Raw genomic sequence first — 20,058 nt, 5'->3', positions numbered from 1 at the left:
GTTTGGGGTTCCCCCCTCCCGACACACACACCTTTGAGACTGTGGCTTTGTGAATTTTCCCATGAAAACACAGCGCCGTTTTTGCTTTTCAGTTATATATTTAGAGGCTTCTGTTCTAATAATAAATCAAAAGTATGACAGGTGCATAATGCTTCTTGCCTGCACTTTGAAGGAAGAGATGCTCTGAACTTGCCAAAATCCACCTGGCACAACTGCCCATTTAAGCATATTTATAGACTGAAAGTAAGGAGCTTGCATAAATGTGACGTAGGGCCAAAGCAGACCTTACAGGGCCACCATTCACATGTGAGACCCATTTGCATAAAAAGCAGGAAAAATAACATATTGGGAAAGGGAGCTGAACCCGCTCGCTGTGCTTTATCTCAACGGCTCTACGTCCTCCTCCATTTCCAGCTGTGATATCAGAAATAAACAAGGAAGGGAGAAAAAGTGGAGCAACAGGGAACATAAAACATAGAAGGAAGAAGGGTTAAGCACCTCCCATTTGCCCTGCTTTTACAAGCAGATCCACCTCCTGCTTTATATGTGAATGGGACAGACACATATGTGAATGGGCCAGTATCACATTTATATGTGGGGAAGATCATAGCTCAGTGGTAGAGCGTCTGCTTTGCATGCAGAAGGTCCTAGGTTCAATCCCCAGCATCTCCAGTTAAGACTGGGAGGGAACCCTGCCTGAATTCCTGGAGAGCCACTGTTAGTGTAGACAATACTGAGATAGATGGACCAATGGTCAACTCAGCATAAGGCAGCTTCCTATATTCCTCTGTGTGAATGGGCCAGCATGGCACATCGTTTGGCCCTCTTTTTTTCTGAGCAGAAGAGTGACTTCTAGGGACATCCTTTGCTACCTGTCCCTTAACCTGAGGTAAGAGAATGGGAGCAGGCCAACGGATTGCACATGCAATCAGATTTGCCTCCCCACCCTCTGCTAAGTTCCAATCATGGCTAGTCATTAGGTTTCCCCCATGCCAAACTTGATTAGCACAAACTAGGGTTCGTTCCTCACCAGGGTTTGAAGGTGGCTGCAAGTGGGGTTAGTAGCAAACCCTGGTTAGCAGTAACCCTGGTTAAAGTCAGTGCACAACAAGGCATGTTTTAGATTGATGGTGGGGAGAATTAACATGGGAGATGAGAAGCAAAGGGATAGGAGAGTACAGTCTTTTGGAGAAACCCTCAACCACAGTTTCCAAAAGTTCCTCAAGTTTCTGGAGGAAGGAATGCAACAGTTACAACTGTATAGGTATGGGTAGCATAGCGAAGGACTTTCTTGGTTGTTGTTAAAGAGAACATTAGGATTATTCTTTGGCTCAAGATAGAGAAGGAAAGACAATACCCCCATATCTCTTCCTCAAATTTTCCCCATAAAATCCAGTTGTGAAAAAACATATAATGGGATATCATTGCATCACATAACACTTTGAAGTTACAAGTGAAAGGGTGGAAATATGTGCCTGCTGCACAGTCATGGTTTGTCCTCAGTTGTGTCTTTAGTATGCATGGTCCTAAAATTGTTTAAATATTGGGTCCCTTTTTAAAGTATCCCCCCCCCCCCCCGCTATAGCACTTTGATGTTTTAGGAACTGCTTTGTGAATTATCCATGGAGATAAGGTGTCAGGAGATACTTGAATAATTTCTTGTTTTGTTTTCCTGGTATATCATGAAGAATGAACTGGACCGTTTCCAGGATACCAAGAGGCTTTTGCATGACTACTATAGAGGGATGGAAGGCAAAATCCCAACGGAGACCAGCAATGAGTTCGCCAGAATACCTTTGATAGATCTAACTGATAAAGAACAACCCATGGAAGAGGCCAAGGCTAGAATGTACATTTAAAATTGTGGTATTGTAATAATCACTGGATGTGGGGGGAGGAGAGAAGAAGGGAGAATATAACTGATTTGGGAATAGAGTAAGCTATGCGCATGAATGGGGAAGTGTAAATAGTCAACAGTAGTCAACCCCGAACCTCGCATTCAAAAGATTCCAGGTTTAATCTCTGGCGTTTCCAGTTGCAAAAAGGGATCTTAGATAGCAGATATTGGTAAATACTTCTGGTCAAGACCTTGGAAATCTGTTGCTACTCGTCAGAGCAAGCAACAGTAAGCTAGATGGACCATTGGTCTGATCTTGTGTAAAGTGGCTTCTTACGTTCCGATAGTACACCTGTGAGAAGAATTCAAGGTGACAGCTTTAGGTATTATGGTTGCAGTGAAGTAAATAGTTACACTCTTCGTGTAATCAACATAACTGTGAATTCATGAGAATTAAAAGTCTGGAGAGAGGGCAGGCGCATGCATCCTATACTTACCCTCTCCACCTATCATGGATTATATGCACACTACACACTCATGCACAATGCAGTGAGGCGTGTGCACGTTCACAAACACACAAAATACCTATGCTTTGCTCCTGGACACTCACCGGGTTGCTAAAGTGCAAATTCAAACCCGGATTAGATCACCAAATGAACACAGGTACTTGTGCAAATGCTTGCATAAAGACAGAATACCAAGCAGACACCTTTTCCCTAAGCTCAGATCTCTGTCCTTGCAAGCCAAGGGTCATCACCCTCTTGCTGCCCTCTCTTTCCCCCAGTGGCTTGAGTTCCCTGGAAGGAGGGATTAATAATTATGCCACTCTGGGAACTGTAGCTTTGTGAGGGGCATAGGGAGTCTCCTAATACCTCTCAGAACCCTTACAGTTTCCAGGATTCTTTGGGGGAAGCCATGACTGTTTAACATGGTATAAAACTTCTTTCAATGTAAGGTGCAGATATGGCCTAGGTTTTACAAGTGCCATCAGGGAATGAGAGTAAGATTTGGGTTCTTTCCCACCTCACCTCCAACAGTACAGGTAGGGTGTTGAGTGTAAACCTTACATAGATGAGTATGGGTCACTATCCATCCGCTTTAAAAAAAGAAGAAAGGGATAGATAATTTGGCAGGGACTTCACCCATCTATAGGGACACGGGTGGCGCTGTGGGTAAAAGCCTCAGCGCCTAGGGCCTGCCGATCGAAAGGTCGGTGGTTCGAATCCCCGCGGCGGGGTGCGCTCCCGTTGTTCGGTCCCAGCGCCTGCCAACCTAGCAGTTCGAAAGCACCCCCGGGTGCAAGTAGATAAATAGGGACCGCTTACTAGTGGGAAGGTAAACGGCATTTACGTGTGCGGCTCTGGCTCGCCAGAGCAGCGATGTCACGCTGGCCATGTGACCTGGAAGTGTCTGTGGACAGCACTGGCCCCCGGCCTCTTGAGTGAGATGGGCGCACAACCCTAGAGTCTGTCAAGACTGGCCCGTACGGGCAGGGGTACCTTTACCTTTACCTTTACCTCACCCATCTATGTGCCTTGGTTTATACTAAATGTCCTACACATAATGGGAGAATGTTGAAACTTGAGGTTTGTCCCATGCACCATTTCTATGCAGAACGTAAACAACAGGCCTGCATGGGAACCAGCTTGTAATTTTTTGTATGAGACCTTTATAATTAACAGAAATATTCTCTTAAAGAGCAAATAAACAAATTTAAGTTTTGAGAAATGCAGAAGTAAATCTGTTTCCCCCCCCCCTCTTTCTGTTTTAAGAATTCCTCTGAGTGTTCACAGAGCTGCTTCTCCAGAACCAAAGGACAAGATGAAAGCAATTCCAGTCAAGATGAAGGATGATGTGTTTTCTGAAAGCATAATCTTTAATTTTGCCCCAGAAGAAAAACAGATTACTGAGATGTGGCACAATATTGTAGCCACAATATCCAACATGGTAAGAAAAGCCACAAGTCTTAAAAGAGTTCAAACAGAGATCTGGATACAGACATTAATAATGTAAGAAGAGCTTGCTGGGTCAGGCCAGTGACCCCTTTTGCATCCTGTTTGCATAGTGGCAAGCCAGGTGCCTGTAAGAAACCCGCACTCGGGAAATTCTGCAGTTTCCAACATGGAGCAACCTGCCTCTGACCATGGAGGCAATTTGGAAGCATCATGATAAATGTTTTGCTGACTCCAGTGCAAGATTTCTGCAGTGTTCTCTCTTTAAGGATTCCCCTGAAGACAGAAACTCTGATTTGTGCAAATTTTCACAGTTTTAATTGGGCATTCTTGCCTATTATATAAATGTGCTAGCCCTATTCAGAGAATCCCTTCAATATCTCAAAAAAGCATCTCTATAGAGAATTTGGTGATAAAAAAATTCTTTGAAATTTGATCAGTTTCTTACATGATGAAACAGTGTGAAAGTCAAATTCATCACGGAACAGCTGTAGTTATCCCCCCCCCCCCAAATCATACATAAATGATTTTTTACTTGGCTGCAGAGATCCCATGAGTGGACTGCTGCTGAGAGGATACTCTCACTGGCAGAAGGGGAAGGGGAGGCAATTTTCACTGATTCCCCTTGAAGCCCCATGCACCTCTTCGAAAATATGCAGAAGGTTGGTGAGCCTTTCAAAGCAGCGCAAGTATAAACAGCAAAAACCGGTCTTCTCTCCCCACTCTCACCATCAGCAGGAGCCCCCACTGGATTGAAGATGCTTCCATTCATGGAAGAGCAAGTCTGTATCCATGCCCTATGCTGTATGTTTCTCTGTCTCTTATTTGGGTAAGGGATAGCCAGTGTGGTGTTCTCCAAATATTTATTGGACTCGGGCTCCCATCAGCCTCAGCCAACACTGCCAAAGGGCAGAGATTATGGGAGTTGGAGTCCACAAAGCCTGCAGATGATCCGTAATCTAGATAATGTGCATTTGTGACGGATGGTCTGTCTTACTTATTTTATTTATTTATTTATTAGGTTCATATCCCACCCTTCATCAAAATATCTCAGGGTGATTCACAAGACAAAAATACAAGATAAAACCACAAATGTGTCGTTAAAACAAAAACAACAAAACAATAGCCCCCTCTCCCACAAACACATTGAATAGACTGTAAATATTAATCAGCCAAAGGCCTGATTGAAGAGGAATGTTGTTGCCTAGCACTTAAACATATATAATGAAGGCACCAGATGAACCTCCCTGAGGAGAGCATTACACAACGGGGAGCCACTGCAGAAAAGGCCCCGTTCTCGTGTTGCCACCCTCCGAACTTCACATGGAGGAGGCACCTCATGTAGAAGGACCTCAGATTATGAACACAGAGTTTGAGTTGGTTTATATGGGGAAAGGCAGTTCTTATATAAGCCCTATGGGTCTCATCCAAATAGTCCCTTACATGAGCAGAAGGGTCTCCTCTTATTTCAAGGGAGTGTCTCCAGTATCTGCCCATTCATTCTCTGGTTGAAGGCCCCATGCTACAGCCTGTGCGTTTCCAGAATGTAAGAGCAGAAGAAGAGTATGGGAGCAGTTATATTAGATTCCCACCAACCACCTGGAGCAACTTGGGGACTGGAAGGAGAAAGTTCAGAAGCCACCGCATGATCTCTGGATCCCAACCTATCCCTTCTATAGAGAAGTAATAGTTTATAATGTTAAGTGGTCTGTTTCATAACAACATGCTGGTTATTGACAATCATGAAACAACAATCGTTTTGTTCAAAATGCTCTTGCTGCTTTTTTACTTAAGTGTGACCCTTTAAAATTAAGGTTACAGCTGAAATACAAGCAAAAGAGGCGGAGGAAGAAAAAGAACGGCTTCAGCAAGAAATGAAAGAAAAAGAGCGCCAAAAATCTTCCCAAGCAGAAAAGAAGGGGAAAGAAGGGAAAGGGAAAAAAGGGAAAGGAGGAAAGGAAGCCAAAGGTGGAAAGGATGCCAAAGGAGGGAAAGGAGGGAAAGATGCCAAAGGAAAGGAAGGCAAAGATGCCAAAGGCAAAAAAGGAAAAAAGAAAGGTAAATGAGATGCAAGGTAAAAGAAAGGGAGAATTCTGGATTAATACAATTGTGTTTGATCATTAAAAAAAAACACACACACACACACACAAAACTTTGCATGCCCAGCAAAACAGAGGAGGGGAGTTAAGGTATAACCCTTACTGGAGCCTGTACACACGTCGGTCCCCCTTTTCAGGAGTTAGTTCAGGGACAGCGCCACCCACATCCCACCTCTTATTTCTGTGAATATTTCTGCCTTGCTGAGAAGTGGCCTTACATGTATCCAAAGCCAGACAGATTTTTTATTTTTTTTGGCAAGGTTGAGGTTGCAGTAAAAAAACAAGATTTTCTTAATTGGCTTCCATTGTGATATAGTGGTTAGAAGTACTGGACAAATCCCTACTCAGCCATGAAACTCACTGGGTGACCTTGGGCCATTTACCATATTTCCTCCTAACCAACCGTACCAGGGGACAACCAGATATCTGGTCTGCACTCAGATAGGTCCTACATGTGAGTAGTTTATGCATTAAGTTTAGGAAGCACCTGAGTGTGCTGGTTGCATGATGTAACTGTCCTGAAATGCTTTCCAAGCATTGTTTCTTTATTAAATTTATAGCTTGAGTTTCGTCCAAAGAGTATGCATCGTTACCTCTCACCCTTCCTTTTATCCTCACCATCACCATGTGAGGGTGGGAGCCTGAGAAAGACCCTGGGCCACCCAGGAAGCCTCATGGTTGGGTGGGGATTTGAACCCAGGTCTCCCCAGTCCCAGTCTGATGCTGCGATTGCTATGCCACACTACATCATGATCAAGTGAAGCTGTCTCTTGTTGCCTCTAATTTCAGATCCTGTTTCTGAAATGTTGACAAGTTCAGTTTTACCTACATTTTGAGTTGCGTTCATTTTGTGAAATGCCCTATTAGGCTAACAGTGGTGTAAGCGTTATGCATACAGAAATTTGCAGATTCTTTTATTTGTAAAAATACGTGCTTCTCCTTGCAGCCTCTCATTCTCCACCAGAGCCAACGCCAACGCCAATTCCTTTATCCCCGGAGGAACTGAAGAAGCTAGAACTGAGGCTTAAAATGAAGCAGGAATATTTTGCTGCGCTGGAACATGAAGGTATGCATTAAATTTCAATCAGGTAAATTCAGAAACAGCTCCATATTTGCAATTTAGGGAATGCTTAAGCTGGAAAATAGTGGGAAAGAAAGACCACGGATTGCTTTCAATATTCAAAATGCTACAGCAGCATTTGCTTGAACGTGTTGTGGGCATTATGCTTAACCATTTTTAACACTATCCATTATTTACCCCCATAACCCTGGATAAGATTTGAAACCTAGTGAAACCATGTTGTAGGTTGCTAAACTAGGCCTTAAATTTCTTAAAACAGCGGAGGCTGCAAAATCTCGGCTTGAGCTGTTGAAAGCCAAAGCACTCGCCTTCACTGAAGATCTGCAAACGAAAGCAGAATTAACATACAGGAATATGGAAAAATGGCTTGGGGAGAGGTACTTGGCTGAAATGGCAAGGTAATGGTTAATTTTGATGAAAGCATTAGAATAATGGAATCATTGAACTGTAGATTTGGAAGGGACCCCGAGGTAATGCGGGAGGTTTTAGGAGGAAAGAGGAATTTCGTGCAAGCCTCTACAGGAGCATGTGAGGTGGTGTTCAGGTTGGAGTTGCACAGAGGCACACTCAAGGCCAATCTGGGTATTCTATTATATTCAAAATATTCCTTATATTCTCCTTCATTTGTCTACATGGAAGAAACCCTGCCTGATCTTGATGCATATACTCATTTAGTATATTTTTCTATCTGTTAGCTAATACGTTTCCAAACAACTTGTAATCCTTGTTTAACAGAGAAATAGGCCTATAGTTTTTAATTTGCAGCAAATCTGAACCTTGTTTTGGGATTACTGTAATATAGGCCTCTTTCCATGTTTCTGGGATTTCACCTGTAATCAACTCAAGGCCAGTTTGGTGCCCTTGCCTGGCATCTGCCACCACCTCGCTGCTCCCCCTTCTTCTCTCAATAGGCAACATTTCTGCAGAGAAGCTATTGCTGTGGCTCTGTGTCACACCAGACAAGCTGCTCCTGCTGAAGCTTTTTAACCCCTCTGCCGCTGTTTCTTAAATGTGTATCCTTACAGTGTCGACAAATTAACCGAGGTTGCCCGCCAACACATCGAAACCTCTACCAAGATCCAGTATGAATTAGTTCTGGAAGGCGTAGAGTTTTACATTAACGGTGATGTCAAAGTCTTTCCGGATCCTCTTCCTCCACCTCGTCCTCCATCAGTCGAAATGCCTACAAATGGTACTTTAACTATTTCGCAGCTTAGCACGCTTCATAAGCAGTTTCTGCAGGTGGCACCTAAAGGTAAGAAATCACCTCCTACATATGGTTGTTTTCAAAAAGTTATTTATTTATTGTTTATTTCCCCAAAGTATTTGTATCCTGTTCCACACACACACACACACACATACACACACACCAAGGCTTACACACAGAGTGGCTTAACAGCGATCAATAACAAGATGATCTCTGCCATTAAATACTGACTTGAGATATAAAGCTACTAACAGTTTTATATCCCTGCTAGCAGTAATTCTGGAACTTCTTTCAATGGTGTGTTCCAGTATATGGAAATTCTTCTTTCAATTATAACTAAGTGCAGCGTCAAAACACTCATGAGCCATGCAGGTTACCCCATACATCAACAGTCTTCTCCTATACATCAGGCTTCCTCAAACTTGCCCTCCAGATGTTTTGAGACTACATCATCCCTGACCGCTGGTCCTGGCAGCTAGGGATCATGGGAGTTGTAGGCCAAGAATATCTGGAGGGCCGAGTTTGAGGAAGCCTGCTCTACATCATGGGTCACCGATGTGGGGCTTTCCCTGGTGTCTACAATGGCTATCCTCCTCCTTAAATTACTCTGGAAAGATTCCTTCCTTAGCCAATATAAGACTTTTACAGTCTGTTTGTGGCACTGGGAGCAATTGGGGCAGCAGTATTACAGTTGAGGAGGGGAGAGTTGTGGCCTGCACGTTGCACTCACATCAGTTTATCCACTTTGCAAATGTGCCCACAGGACCAAGAAGTTTGGCAACCCCTGCTGCACATGTTTACTTGGGAGTAAGCCCTACTTTGCTTTTTTGGCGCTTTCTCCCAGGAAAGGTTGAGTAGGATTCCGAGCTACATTTAGAACATTACTTTTTTAAAAGGTTGTTAATTGAGCATTCTTCCTGATTTGCTTTGCACAGTCTGTGCAGGGAGGTCAGGCCACATCAGCCTGGAAGCAGGCTGTAAAATGTGCTTTTTCTGAACACGTAGATATGCTCTTATATATTGACGCTGACCTGGTAACAACTTACCATCAGCATTAGCATCAAAACATCTATCCTGCCTTCTTCCCAAAGGAGACTGTGGTCTATTAAATGGTTTCCCAACTCAGTGCCCTCCAGATGTTTTGGACCACAATTTCTATCATTCCTGATAGAAATATTACTGGAGCTGACAGAATGGCACCAGGTTGGGGAATGCTGGTCTGTAGCAAGCTATTTGGAGTAAAGGTAAAGGGACCTCTGACCATTAGGTCCAGTTGTGACCAACTCTAGGGTTGCGGCGCTCATCTCGCTTTATTGGCCGAGGGAGCCGGCGTACAGCTTCCGTGTCATGTGGCCAGCATGACTAAGCTGCTTCTGGTGAACCAGAGCAGTGCACGGAAATGCTGTTTACCTTCCCACCGGAGCAGTACCTATTTATCTACTTGCACTTTGACATGCTTTCGAACTGCTAGGTTGGCAGGAGCAGGGACTGATAATAATAATAATAATAATAATAATAATAATAATAATAATAATAATAATAATTTATTATTTATACCCCGTCCATCTGGCTGAGTTTCCCCAGCCACTCTGGGCGGCTCCCAATCAAGTGTTTAAAACAGTACATCATTAAATATTAAAAACTTCCCTGAACAGGGCTGCCTTCAGATGTCTTTTAAAGATAGGATAGCTGCTTATTTTCTTCACATCTGAAGGGAGGGTGTTCCACAGTGTGGGCGCCACTACTGAGAAGGCCCTCTGTCTGGTTCCCTGTAACCTCACTTCTCGCAATGAGGGAACTGCCAGAAGCCCCTTGGCGCTGGATCTCAGTGTCCAGACTGAACGACACTGAGCAACAGGAGCTCACCCCGTCGCGGGGATTCAAACCTCTGACCTTCTGATCTGTAAGTCCTAGGCTCTGTGGTTTAACCCACAGCGCCCCCTGCGCTATCTGGAGTAGCCAGGTGCAAAAGTGGGCAGATGTCCTGCACATTTTGATAGTTGTGAGGAAGGGGGGATTTCTGTAGCTATAGTTCACCATGCAAGCTGCACCTGCTGAAAATTCCCTCTTCTACTCAACTATTAAAAAGTTCAGGAGCCTTGTCCTTGTTTGTATCTGGCCCAGCCTAAAGCTATCAGGGGGTAGATATTTAGTATCAGTCAAAGACAGCCTTGCAGCTCCCCATGCCAAGCCCTGTTGATATAATCTCAGCTCTAGATTTATTTGCATAGAGGTCCTTCTCCTCCTTGCTTGCCTCCGACTTGATACAGGGTGTAATACACTGTTGTACCATCTGAACTAGGAATAAGAGATCTTCTGACATTTTTATATGTAAGAACACTATATGCCTTTGCAGACCCCTTCAAAAGTACTGCATGAACAAGCAGAAAGGATTTGTAGAGCTTTGCTGAATAGTATCATATAGGAAGTCAGCAGAAAAAAGGGAAACGGTAGAAGGAAACTTACATTCTGTGTACCAAATAGTATTTTGACTCAGAATCAACCAATATCTGTGGCTTCAGAGTACTTTTAGCCACAAAGGAAGATTAGATCATACAGAGAAGCTTAGCTAGCAACATGGAAAGCACCCAGATTTGCTTAAGAGGCCAATGGCCTTGTTACTGATTCTTCCTATAGGAAAGAAAATGGCATTAAGTGGAACATTGACTATCTTAATAACGTGTTTTTTTCATCAGGACATTTCCATTGCCTAGGAAAGATAACCCTTCTGGCCTCTTACAGAGCACAGTTGCAGCAATCAGTACTCTTGGTTCTTTGCTTTGCCGTTGGTTTTCAGTTTGATGCTGAACACACTCTTAATTAGAATTGTGTGGACTTGTTTGCAGTGGAGTCAATTAACTCCCGCCCCCAGGATTGATTTGGATTGGAATCGGTACTTATGGGCAAAAGTGGAGAGTGCTTGGGAAGTTGTCTTTTTCTGAGAATTTGAAATGGTAGAGACATTATGGTTGGGCAAACCAATGGAGTGGCTAAGGTATTAAAGGAAATCCAGCCAAGTGTTCAAAGGTGCATTGTCTTAAAAAGGCTTGAAAGGCAGCCCTGAAGAGCACCAGCCACTCTCCTGCAGTCTTCAAACACCATTAGCTGATGACTGCTGCTGCTTCAGAAATGGTGGAGGGAGTGCTCTCTCTCCCCTGCACCAACCTCCACCTACAGCAGCAAAATGGGGGGTGGGATTTCAGGGGGGGGCTCTTGTTCTTCCTAGCCTCACCTCTTTTCCTTCCTTTCTTCTTCCCTACCATCCCTGACACCTGGAATGTTGGGGGGGGTAGTTCCTGTGAGCAACTAACGTTGTCTAGCAATCTGTGAAAATTGCACTCCCCAGTGTTCAAGGCACAGGGTAGGGAGGAGGTGGAACAGAGATAGGGGGAGGGAAAGGGAGAGTTCCTGTCTGTGTTGCTTTTGCTGCTGGATCAGCAGTCATATGGGTAGAAGGGAATTCTGCAGTTGAGGTTAAAACCTGAGCCGGAGAAGAATTTGGAGGTTTTAGTGCTTGCCTCATTTTTAAGGTGAACCTAATGAGTTGTTGAGGTTCATATTCATAGGTTTGGTAATGTGTCTGTCTGTGACTTACTTCCAAGTATGTGATCTTAGCCACTTAGGCTACTTATTCATGCCTATCTTTAGTTGTGTGCAACCACAATAATAATGCATCCTAATACTGAGTTATATTTAAAATATTTATAGCCATAGCAGCACTGAAACAATTTAAAAGCAAGAATACAACTCCAGGCATCCAAAAACAACCAGAAAAGAATCACCAGTTTCAACAAATATGGCTGTCAAAGTACCCTTGGCTAAAACATGACAGTGAGAGGGGCACCATGTACTGTGCTTTGTGTCGGAAACATAACGTGGATTTAGGGGAGAAAACACACAATTTTTGTTCTGGGACTGATGACTTTGTACTTGAATTAGTCAACGACCACCACAACAGTGAAGCTCATGCATGGGCTACCTGTATGGAAGCAGCCAGTGGCTCTGTCCCAGACACAGCTACCACTGAGCAGATGTTAAAGAGCATGAGCAAAACAACCTTAGGAAGAATAGAAAACCTTTTCAGAACATGCCACGCCATTGCCAAAACTGGACGCCCCATCACAGACCTGGACTGGATGTGTAAACTGGATGATATGAAAGGAGTGGATATTGGTTCCATATTTAGAAATGACAAGGCAGCAAGGATCTTTATTCATTTCATTGCTGAAGTGGAACGAAGAGCCTTGAAAGAGAAATTAGAAAAATGCAAGTTCTTCTCGCTCATTAGTGATGGCGTTACAGACAGCACAATAAGAGAAGCTGCCCTGGTGTACGTACGTTTTGCACTCCAAGGGAAGATCCACTGCCAGATTGTTGGAGTTCAGTCAGTAGACAAACGTGATGCAGCTGCTGTGAAGAATGCCATTGTGCAAACATTACAGACCAGTTTGCAGCTCAATTTGCCAAGCCAAGACTGGGCAAGGAAACTTGTTGGCTTCGGAAGTGGTGGTGGAGACATTATGGTTGGACAAAGCAATGGGGTAGCTAAACTGTTAAAAGAAATCCAGCCATGTGTTCAGAGTGTGCATTGCCTCGTGCATCACCTTGAAATAGCTTACAAGGCAGCACTGAAAAGCACCCAACTATACACCATTCTAACAGAGCTCTTGCAAAACCTGTACTACTATTATAACTCTCCACTGAACAAGAATGGCCTCAAGCTAGTCTATGAAGATCTCAATCTGAGAACATCCATTCCTTCTCGAATTGGTGGTTCACGATGGCTTCTTCGCCTACAGACAGCTCTTCAGATCCTTCTGAAAGGATACCCAGCATTTGTCCTACACATGAGTAAGGTAAAGGCTCTTTAAAACCAAGCATGATTTGAAGAAATAATAAGTGAAAACCTGTGTTTGGTCATTGCTCTACTGACTTGTTTTTCTTGCATCCAGGTAGAAGAAGAACCATGTTCCTCAAATCACCAGAAAGCCAAAGACCTCTTAAAGCTTCTTCTGAAAACAGACATTGTCAAGTTTTCTCACTTTTTGCTTGATGTCATTAACGTCCTCAACATCCTCTCCCGCGTTGCCCAGGATCAGAACTCTTCCATCGCAGATGTGTTCGCAACAAGCCAGTCAACACTGGAAACACTCCAAATGTATCGAACAAGGTTGTATATGCTTAACCAAAACTGTATATTAACTGGATGTATCCAAATCAAAGGCACACAGTACATTCGTTAAATGTAATATTTTTTCAGATCGGGGCCAAGGGAGCGTCTGGTGGAGGCCATCACACATTTTCATGGTCACCAGCTTGTAGGAGATGGTGACATGTCAGCCATCCGGATAGAATTAATAAGCAATCTTTTGAAGCAGCTGCGCGATTGCTTCTGTGATGCTAGCGAAGATGTTTTGAGAGCAAGCGCTATTGGAAGTTTTAAGCTGTGGCCGGACAAAATTGAACCAGGTACAGAAAACCAGACTACATCCAAAGGGATTGTTTCTTTCCAAAATGCATGGGTGGTTTGTTTGCTTTTAAAATTAATATTCAACCTCTTGCAGAATTTGGTGAAGTGGAAGTGTCGGTCTTGACGAAGTATTATGAGCCGGTCCTGGAATGTGCCAACGTGAAGGTTTATGAAGTGGAGACCGAATGGAACATGTTAAAAGCAGAGCTGTATAATAGGTATAATAAATAACAAGCAAGATGACATGAAATTCAAATGAATTTTCTGAATATGTCAGTGGGAGAAACACATTTAGTAACAGTTGTTATCCTTTCTAGGTATCAGAGCATCCGGAGATTGACATGGGAAGCAGTGAACACAGATTATTCTCATAAATATCCAAACATCTTGACTCTGGTAGATCTTGTCTTGACACTACCTGCCAGTTCGGACGAGGCAGCACGAGGCTTCTGTCAGATGAAACTTACAATGATGAGGCTACGTTCAAAGCTGGTGTTTGAAAGCATGACCGATCGCATGGTCATTCTGATGAATTCTCCAGATATCAAGAAGTTTGACCCCCAAAAGGCTATCCAGTTGTGGAATATTTCCTCACAAAGGAATAGGAGACTACAGGCTGAGCAGGGCGTGGTCAACCCTGAGACACCAGATTGTTCATCTGACTCTGAATGGGAAAGGGAAAGGGAAAGCTCATTTGGAAGCTATTAGATGTGAAACACTCTCTCCAGCTATCTCCTCAAATATTTTTAATAATGTCTGTTGACTTTTCCTTTCCTTTCCTTTCCTTTTTTTTTTTTTTTTGGTAACTATTTACTGGACAATTTCTATTTATTTATTTATTTATTCATTCATTCATTCAACCAAAATTTATATACTTCTTGATTATAATGGAACATATAATGTGTCATGAAACTAACACATGCATTTAGATGGGAAGGGAGAGAAATAAGAAGTATATCTTTTGGGAAAGCTGTAAACTGTATATTTCTTTTCAAACTGCTTGGTATTTGTCAGAATATGCTTATCAGGTATTACTTTTGAAATATGTGGTATTGGATTGACATATGAAATTACCAAGTATCATTTTTGTCTATATATGTGTGTGTGTGTGTATGGTTCATTTTTATAAATTGAAGTTTACGCTCTTGACTCGTTGATGGAACTTCATAGTCTTCCTTCTTTCTGTTAAGCTGCTATTAAATTGATTTTAATTTATCACTGTCTTTCTATGTGCTTGGAATTTTCCAATATATTTATAGCAAGTGTTTAGGAATATTATGATTCTGGCTAGATACTGAACAATGAAAACAATAATTTGGAATAACTGTTTATTATCCTGTATTGTATTACATAAATTATTTTATTCCTGTTAGGGTTATTATGGATAAGCAATTATTTGTACTGTTTTTACTGACATCTGATTTCCTGTTCATTTTCATTCTTCTGGAGATTTGACATGTAAAAATAATTGCCTGTGGGAGGGAAATAAGGGTTGATTCCCTCAATAGTTTGGACTTCCAAAATTGTTCCGAAGAGTCGCAGTATTCATTCATGCATTTCTTCATTCTTAATTGCCGCAACTGTTCTACTTAGTGTTTTACTGGATTAAAAACAAGCAATGGAAGAGAACACTTTTTATCAAGCGCCTAACTACGAAGGATGCCAAGACACTTAATTTTTCTTATCTGCAAAATAACAAGAGAAAAGAAGAGATGAGACTTTCAGTGCCAGCAGAAACATGCAGAATGAAATATCTTTGTAGTAAAAATAAGTTGAGGATATTGCCTCCTTTACACATCAAGGATATCACCTGCGGATAAGACATCTTAAATGTTCCTGGTTCCAGAAGGTATCACAGCATCATCTCTTGTACCTTGATGCTTTCAGATTCAATAGCTGCAGCCATAGATGTAGAACGCCACTACTTTTGGATGCATGCGTAGCTTGATTAACTGGTTGACCAATGTAGAGCTTGCTAAAACTAGTCATGGCCCAAGAGGTCATTGTGCATTATCTAGCAGCAGTAAAGGAACAAACCCATTTCCCTTTTCCCTCCATAGTCACTACTTGGCAGAGGTAGCTAAGAAGACAGAGAAGAATCCATGGGGCACAAATTGCATGGGTGCCCCCATACCTTTGTTTTTCAACTTGTTTCGCATAGTGAACATCCATGGAAATACTGGTTTCCACTTAGATGCACTGCAGTCAAATGACTGTAGAGAAATACATTCTTAAAATTTATAATTTTAAAAGCGCATGCTTTTAACACATTTTAAAATGTATAACATTTTTGTGGATGACAGTAATAGTACCCAATTCATGATCATTTCTCTCACGAAATCATTGCATTGGGTGGAAATCCACTATTATAATTCTTAAGTTGTTATTCTATAAACTGCTTGGCTCAAGCATCTATCCGTAGTTTCTAAAATCTGTGCTGCATGGGAGCTTCTCTTTTTAAAAAATAGAAATAAGTTTACATTATTTACTTGTAGCAGCTTGTATTCCTCTGCAGACATCTCATACTTCCTCTAAGGATCCACTGTCCACATTGCCGGCTTTCAGCTTTAATTATATGAAATGACAACTTGCCTAATTTGGATCAGATCTCCCCCAACTTTATTTCATGTATATCCCACTTTTCAAGGCCTCCTTCGACTTTAATCCCCCCTGTGTGGTGGGTTAAGCTAAGACTGGCCCAATGTCACTCAAGTCATCTTCATAGTTGAATGGGATTTGAACCCAGTTCTCCCTGGAGTTAGGCTGACACTCTAGCCACTACAACAACCCCCCTGGGCTCATGACAAAACATAGGCTGCTGGCTGCAGTATCTAACCGGCAGGCCACATTAGACTTGCTGGGTCACAAGCCAAGACCATTTTGATCAGAATTGTCTGCACTAACTGGCAGAACCTGGGACCTTCTGTATGCAAAGCAGATGATCTATCACAGAGCTGTGGGTCTTCCCCAAATGGTCACCCACAATGCAGAATAATGCGATTTTCATAAGCTGCACATTCTTCAGTTCAAATGCCTATAAGAAAAAACATGCAGGCAAGCAGCTCAATCCTACATACGCCTGCTTGGAAGTCGGAAGTCAATGGCAATGTATTCAGCATGGCCTACTCTCCAAATAGTTGTGCGCAGAATTTGCCTTTAAGCATGGCTGCGTTTCATACAAGTTCCCATCATTAGCTTCGTACCTCTGCAATGGATCAGGCAAAACAAAAACAAAGAAAAAACTGCTTGTTTGCATTACAAAGTCAGGAAAGACTCAAATTAATTTGCACAGTGCTATACATACATTTTCCTATCTGATTTTAGGAACCAATTATCCTGCAGTTCTAAAGAAAAAAGAAATTAGAATCGTAGACACAGTGAATGTTCATTGACACACTGGGGCTTACTCCTGAGTAAACATGCGTAGGATTGTGCTTTCAGTTTCTTATTGTATTATTATTGAGTAAATTGTACAGCATGTATGGCTACACATAGAATTTTTGACCAAAAAAAGCCATGCTGCGGTGTGGAAGTGCAATTACAGTGTGCAATTACAGTCTTTGTGTAATTAGGAGATAAAAACGAGAGGTAGATGTGATATGCCTCAGCAGGAAAAGTCAGATTTTAAGATTACAACAGATTTTAAACTGTTCATATCAGTCCCAATGTGATACTTTTCTTTTGTCATTTGTCCAGGTTTAATACCAAGCAAAACATTCATTGACATTGTTTATGACTTAATTACTTTGAATCTTGGCTCAAACTCGCTTCCTGATGCTTGGCTACACCTCTCCATTTATGATGTGAGTGCTCACTGTGTCCGCTATTCCTGTGATTTTTGACAGTCATTTGCTGTGTTGACTAGATGTACAATTGAGATGCTTACAATTTTAAATGGATGCTTACATTGCTAGAATAGGATACATGTCTTTATTATAGAATTTATAGCCTTTGGGGGCTAATGGCCTTACGATTAAAAAAGAAAGAGGTAAAATACAGCAAAAACATTTTTAAATGTAACTACATTAGCCATCCACAAAACAATAAAATGTAGTTAGCATAAAAAGAATGACTATGGAAGCAAAACAGATTGCACTGCATACATCTCTTTTGTTTACGAAATTGATCAGGTACACAACAGTACTAGTGAATAAACCCAGCTTGTTATCTGCAAAGATATGTTCCTGGCTGCCATGTCAATTTGTTGTAGCCGCTGAAAATTTCTTCCTCCCAAAATCCAATACTTGTAGGCAAAATTGAGGAGGCTTGTTGAAATCATAGAATTGGAAAGGACCCAAGGGTCATACTAGTCCAATCCACTGCATAGCAGAAACCTCAGCTAAAGCATACAAGACAGGTGGCCATTCAACCTCTGCTTAAAAACCCTCAAGGAAGGAGAGTCCACAACTTCTCATGGGAGCCCATTCTGCTGTCAAACAACTCTTGCCACCAGAAAGTTCCTCCTGATGTTTCGTCAGAATCTCCTTTCCTGTAACTTGAATCTATTGGTTTTGGTCCTAGCCTCTGGAGCAGGAGAAAACAAGCTTGCCCCACCTTCTATTTTGGCAGCCCTTTAGATATTTGAAGATGGCTATTGTATCTCCTCTCAGTCTCCTGTTTTCCAGGCTAAACATACCCAACTCCCTCAACCATTCCTCATAAGGCTTGGTTTCCAGACCTTTGATCATCTTGGTCAACCTCCCCTGCACACTTTGCAGCTTGTCAACATCCTTCTTCAGAATTCATTTTGTCAGTTTTGGCCCAATTCTCCAATTTTCTAAGGGTCATCCTGAATCCTGATTCTGCCTTCTGCAGCATTAGCTACCCCTCCCAGTTTGGTGTCACCTGCAAATTTGATCATCCCCTCAATTCCTTCATCCGTCATTTATAAAGACGGCGAACAACAATGAGCCCAGAACAGAACCCTGTGGCACCCCTCATCACTTTTTCCAGGATGATAAGGAACCTTTAGTGAGCAGCACTCTTTGAGTTCAGTCAGTCAACCAGCTTCAAATACATGTCTGCATTCAAATGCTACCTTGCTTTCTGCTGGAGCACTGTCTCGTGTCACAAAGCAGAAGTCCTGTGTTGAGACGAGGCATTAAAATGTCTCTTTTGAAAAAAGTTCCCTGTAATTGATGTCATGGACTATATTTCTGCCCAGTCTCAGCTTTCTGTTTGGGGAGCAGTCAGTGATTTTGAAGCCAAAGGATTCTTCTGTCTGTATAAGTTACACAGTCCATAAAATGGCCCTGCCCTTAGTTACCCATTCCACTTACTTTTACTGTGTTAAGTAAACTTGTGTATTTTTGGATGTTACAGTTGCAGGGCCTGGCAACAGCGTTAACAGTCGACTCAGACACTGTGGACTGGCGTATATTCTTGCAAGCAGCTTCCCAGCCTTGGCCTCTGCCCTCAGTGACGGAGCTTCTTGAAACACTGCAGAGATTCCAGGATGTGGATGTAGATGGATCGGGCTTTGTCACAGAGGAAGAATATGATCAGGTCCCAATTCTTTCTTCTCTCAAGTTCTATTTTTGTGGCTGTGAGTCCCAATGAAACCATTGGGACAAGCAGCCAGCCAGTCTTCACACCCTGTGGGCCACAAGCCCTGATTTGGGGTGGAGGGAAAATTCAGTTCCGTTCACATTTAGAGCCCAGTTTACCAAATTTTCACAAAATGGAAGCCAAATCACGGGCTTCCTTCGAAACTCGCTCTTATCTGAATTTTGCAGTGCCATGCTACAAGCACACATTGTTCACAGACATGCATACACCAGGGGGAAATGTGCAAAAATATCAAGGTATTGGTGAAAATAGCATAGCAAAATGCATTCTGTTAGGAGACATTGTTTGCAAAGACATTAGTCAAAGCTGCATACAGAAATGTTTTTTTTTTTTTGGAAGAAATTTGCTCTAAAGTGCTAATGAAGTTTCGTGAGGATTTTTTAAAAAAACACACAAATTGTTTCAGAAATGTGGAGAACTAAACTTAAGATAGTAAAAATGAGAAGTGGAGAGAACCAAAACTGGCAGCTCCTTCTGCCCCTCGTCATTCATACACCAATGTGGTTTTTAATTTCATTTTAGCCAACGCAGGCCCATCCACCCCACATCCTAACTGAAAGGCCAGTGTACCAACTTCAGAGCAAGCCTCTCTGAACACAGTGAGACTTCTTTCCAAGTAGACATGCATAGGACTGTGTTGTAAAAGTGGCATGTGGTTCAGAAATGACATAGGCTGGCATGTGTGCGTGAAACGAATCAGAAGTGCATGTCAGCTTCAAAACATTTCACAAATTAAATTACTTCAAATCAATCATTTCATACCAAATTATTTTAGGTCAGTTTCATGTGGTGCTTCCTTGCCTTTCCTTCAGAAGTGCATGAAGTAGCTGGGGTAGGGTTCTGT

General features: G+C 42.3%; 1 protein-coding gene across 3 annotated transcripts in view; it reads left to right on the top strand.

Moving 5' to 3' along the window:
• The window catches only part of SPEF2 (sperm flagellar 2), an 85,875-nt gene that overhangs the window by 49,308 nt on the left and 16,509 nt on the right, over nt 1–20,058 (top strand). For 2 of the 3 annotated variants that reach the window (XM_083402601.1, XM_083402600.1), the window contains exons 25-32: nt 1,689–1,849; nt 3,610–3,784; nt 5,604–5,847; nt 6,835–6,954; nt 7,229–7,367; nt 7,995–8,224; nt 17,343–17,449; nt 18,969–19,151. In XM_083402601.1, the coding sequence (XP_083258727.1) occupies nt 1,689–1,849; nt 3,610–3,784; nt 5,604–5,847; nt 6,835–6,954; nt 7,229–7,367; nt 7,995–8,224; nt 17,343–17,449; nt 18,969–19,151 (1,359 nt within the window). Of the gene's footprint in view, nt 1–1,688; nt 1,850–3,609; nt 3,785–5,603; nt 5,848–6,834; nt 6,955–7,228; nt 7,368–7,994; nt 8,225–11,884; nt 13,033–13,128; nt 13,347–13,436; nt 13,646–13,740; nt 13,865–13,963; nt 14,859–17,342; nt 17,450–18,968; nt 19,152–20,058 lie in introns of those variants that run through there. The other variant, XM_083402599.1, reaches the window with a different exon arrangement.

The sequence above is a fragment of the Podarcis tiliguerta genome, assembly GCF_965153285.1.
Source record: "Podarcis tiliguerta genome assembly, chromosome: 11".
NCBI classification, from domain to species: domain Eukaryota; kingdom Metazoa; phylum Chordata; class Lepidosauria; order Squamata; family Lacertidae; genus Podarcis; species Podarcis tiliguerta.
Note: the sequence above shows the minus strand (reverse complement) of the source record. Positions and strands in the feature narration are given on the sequence as shown.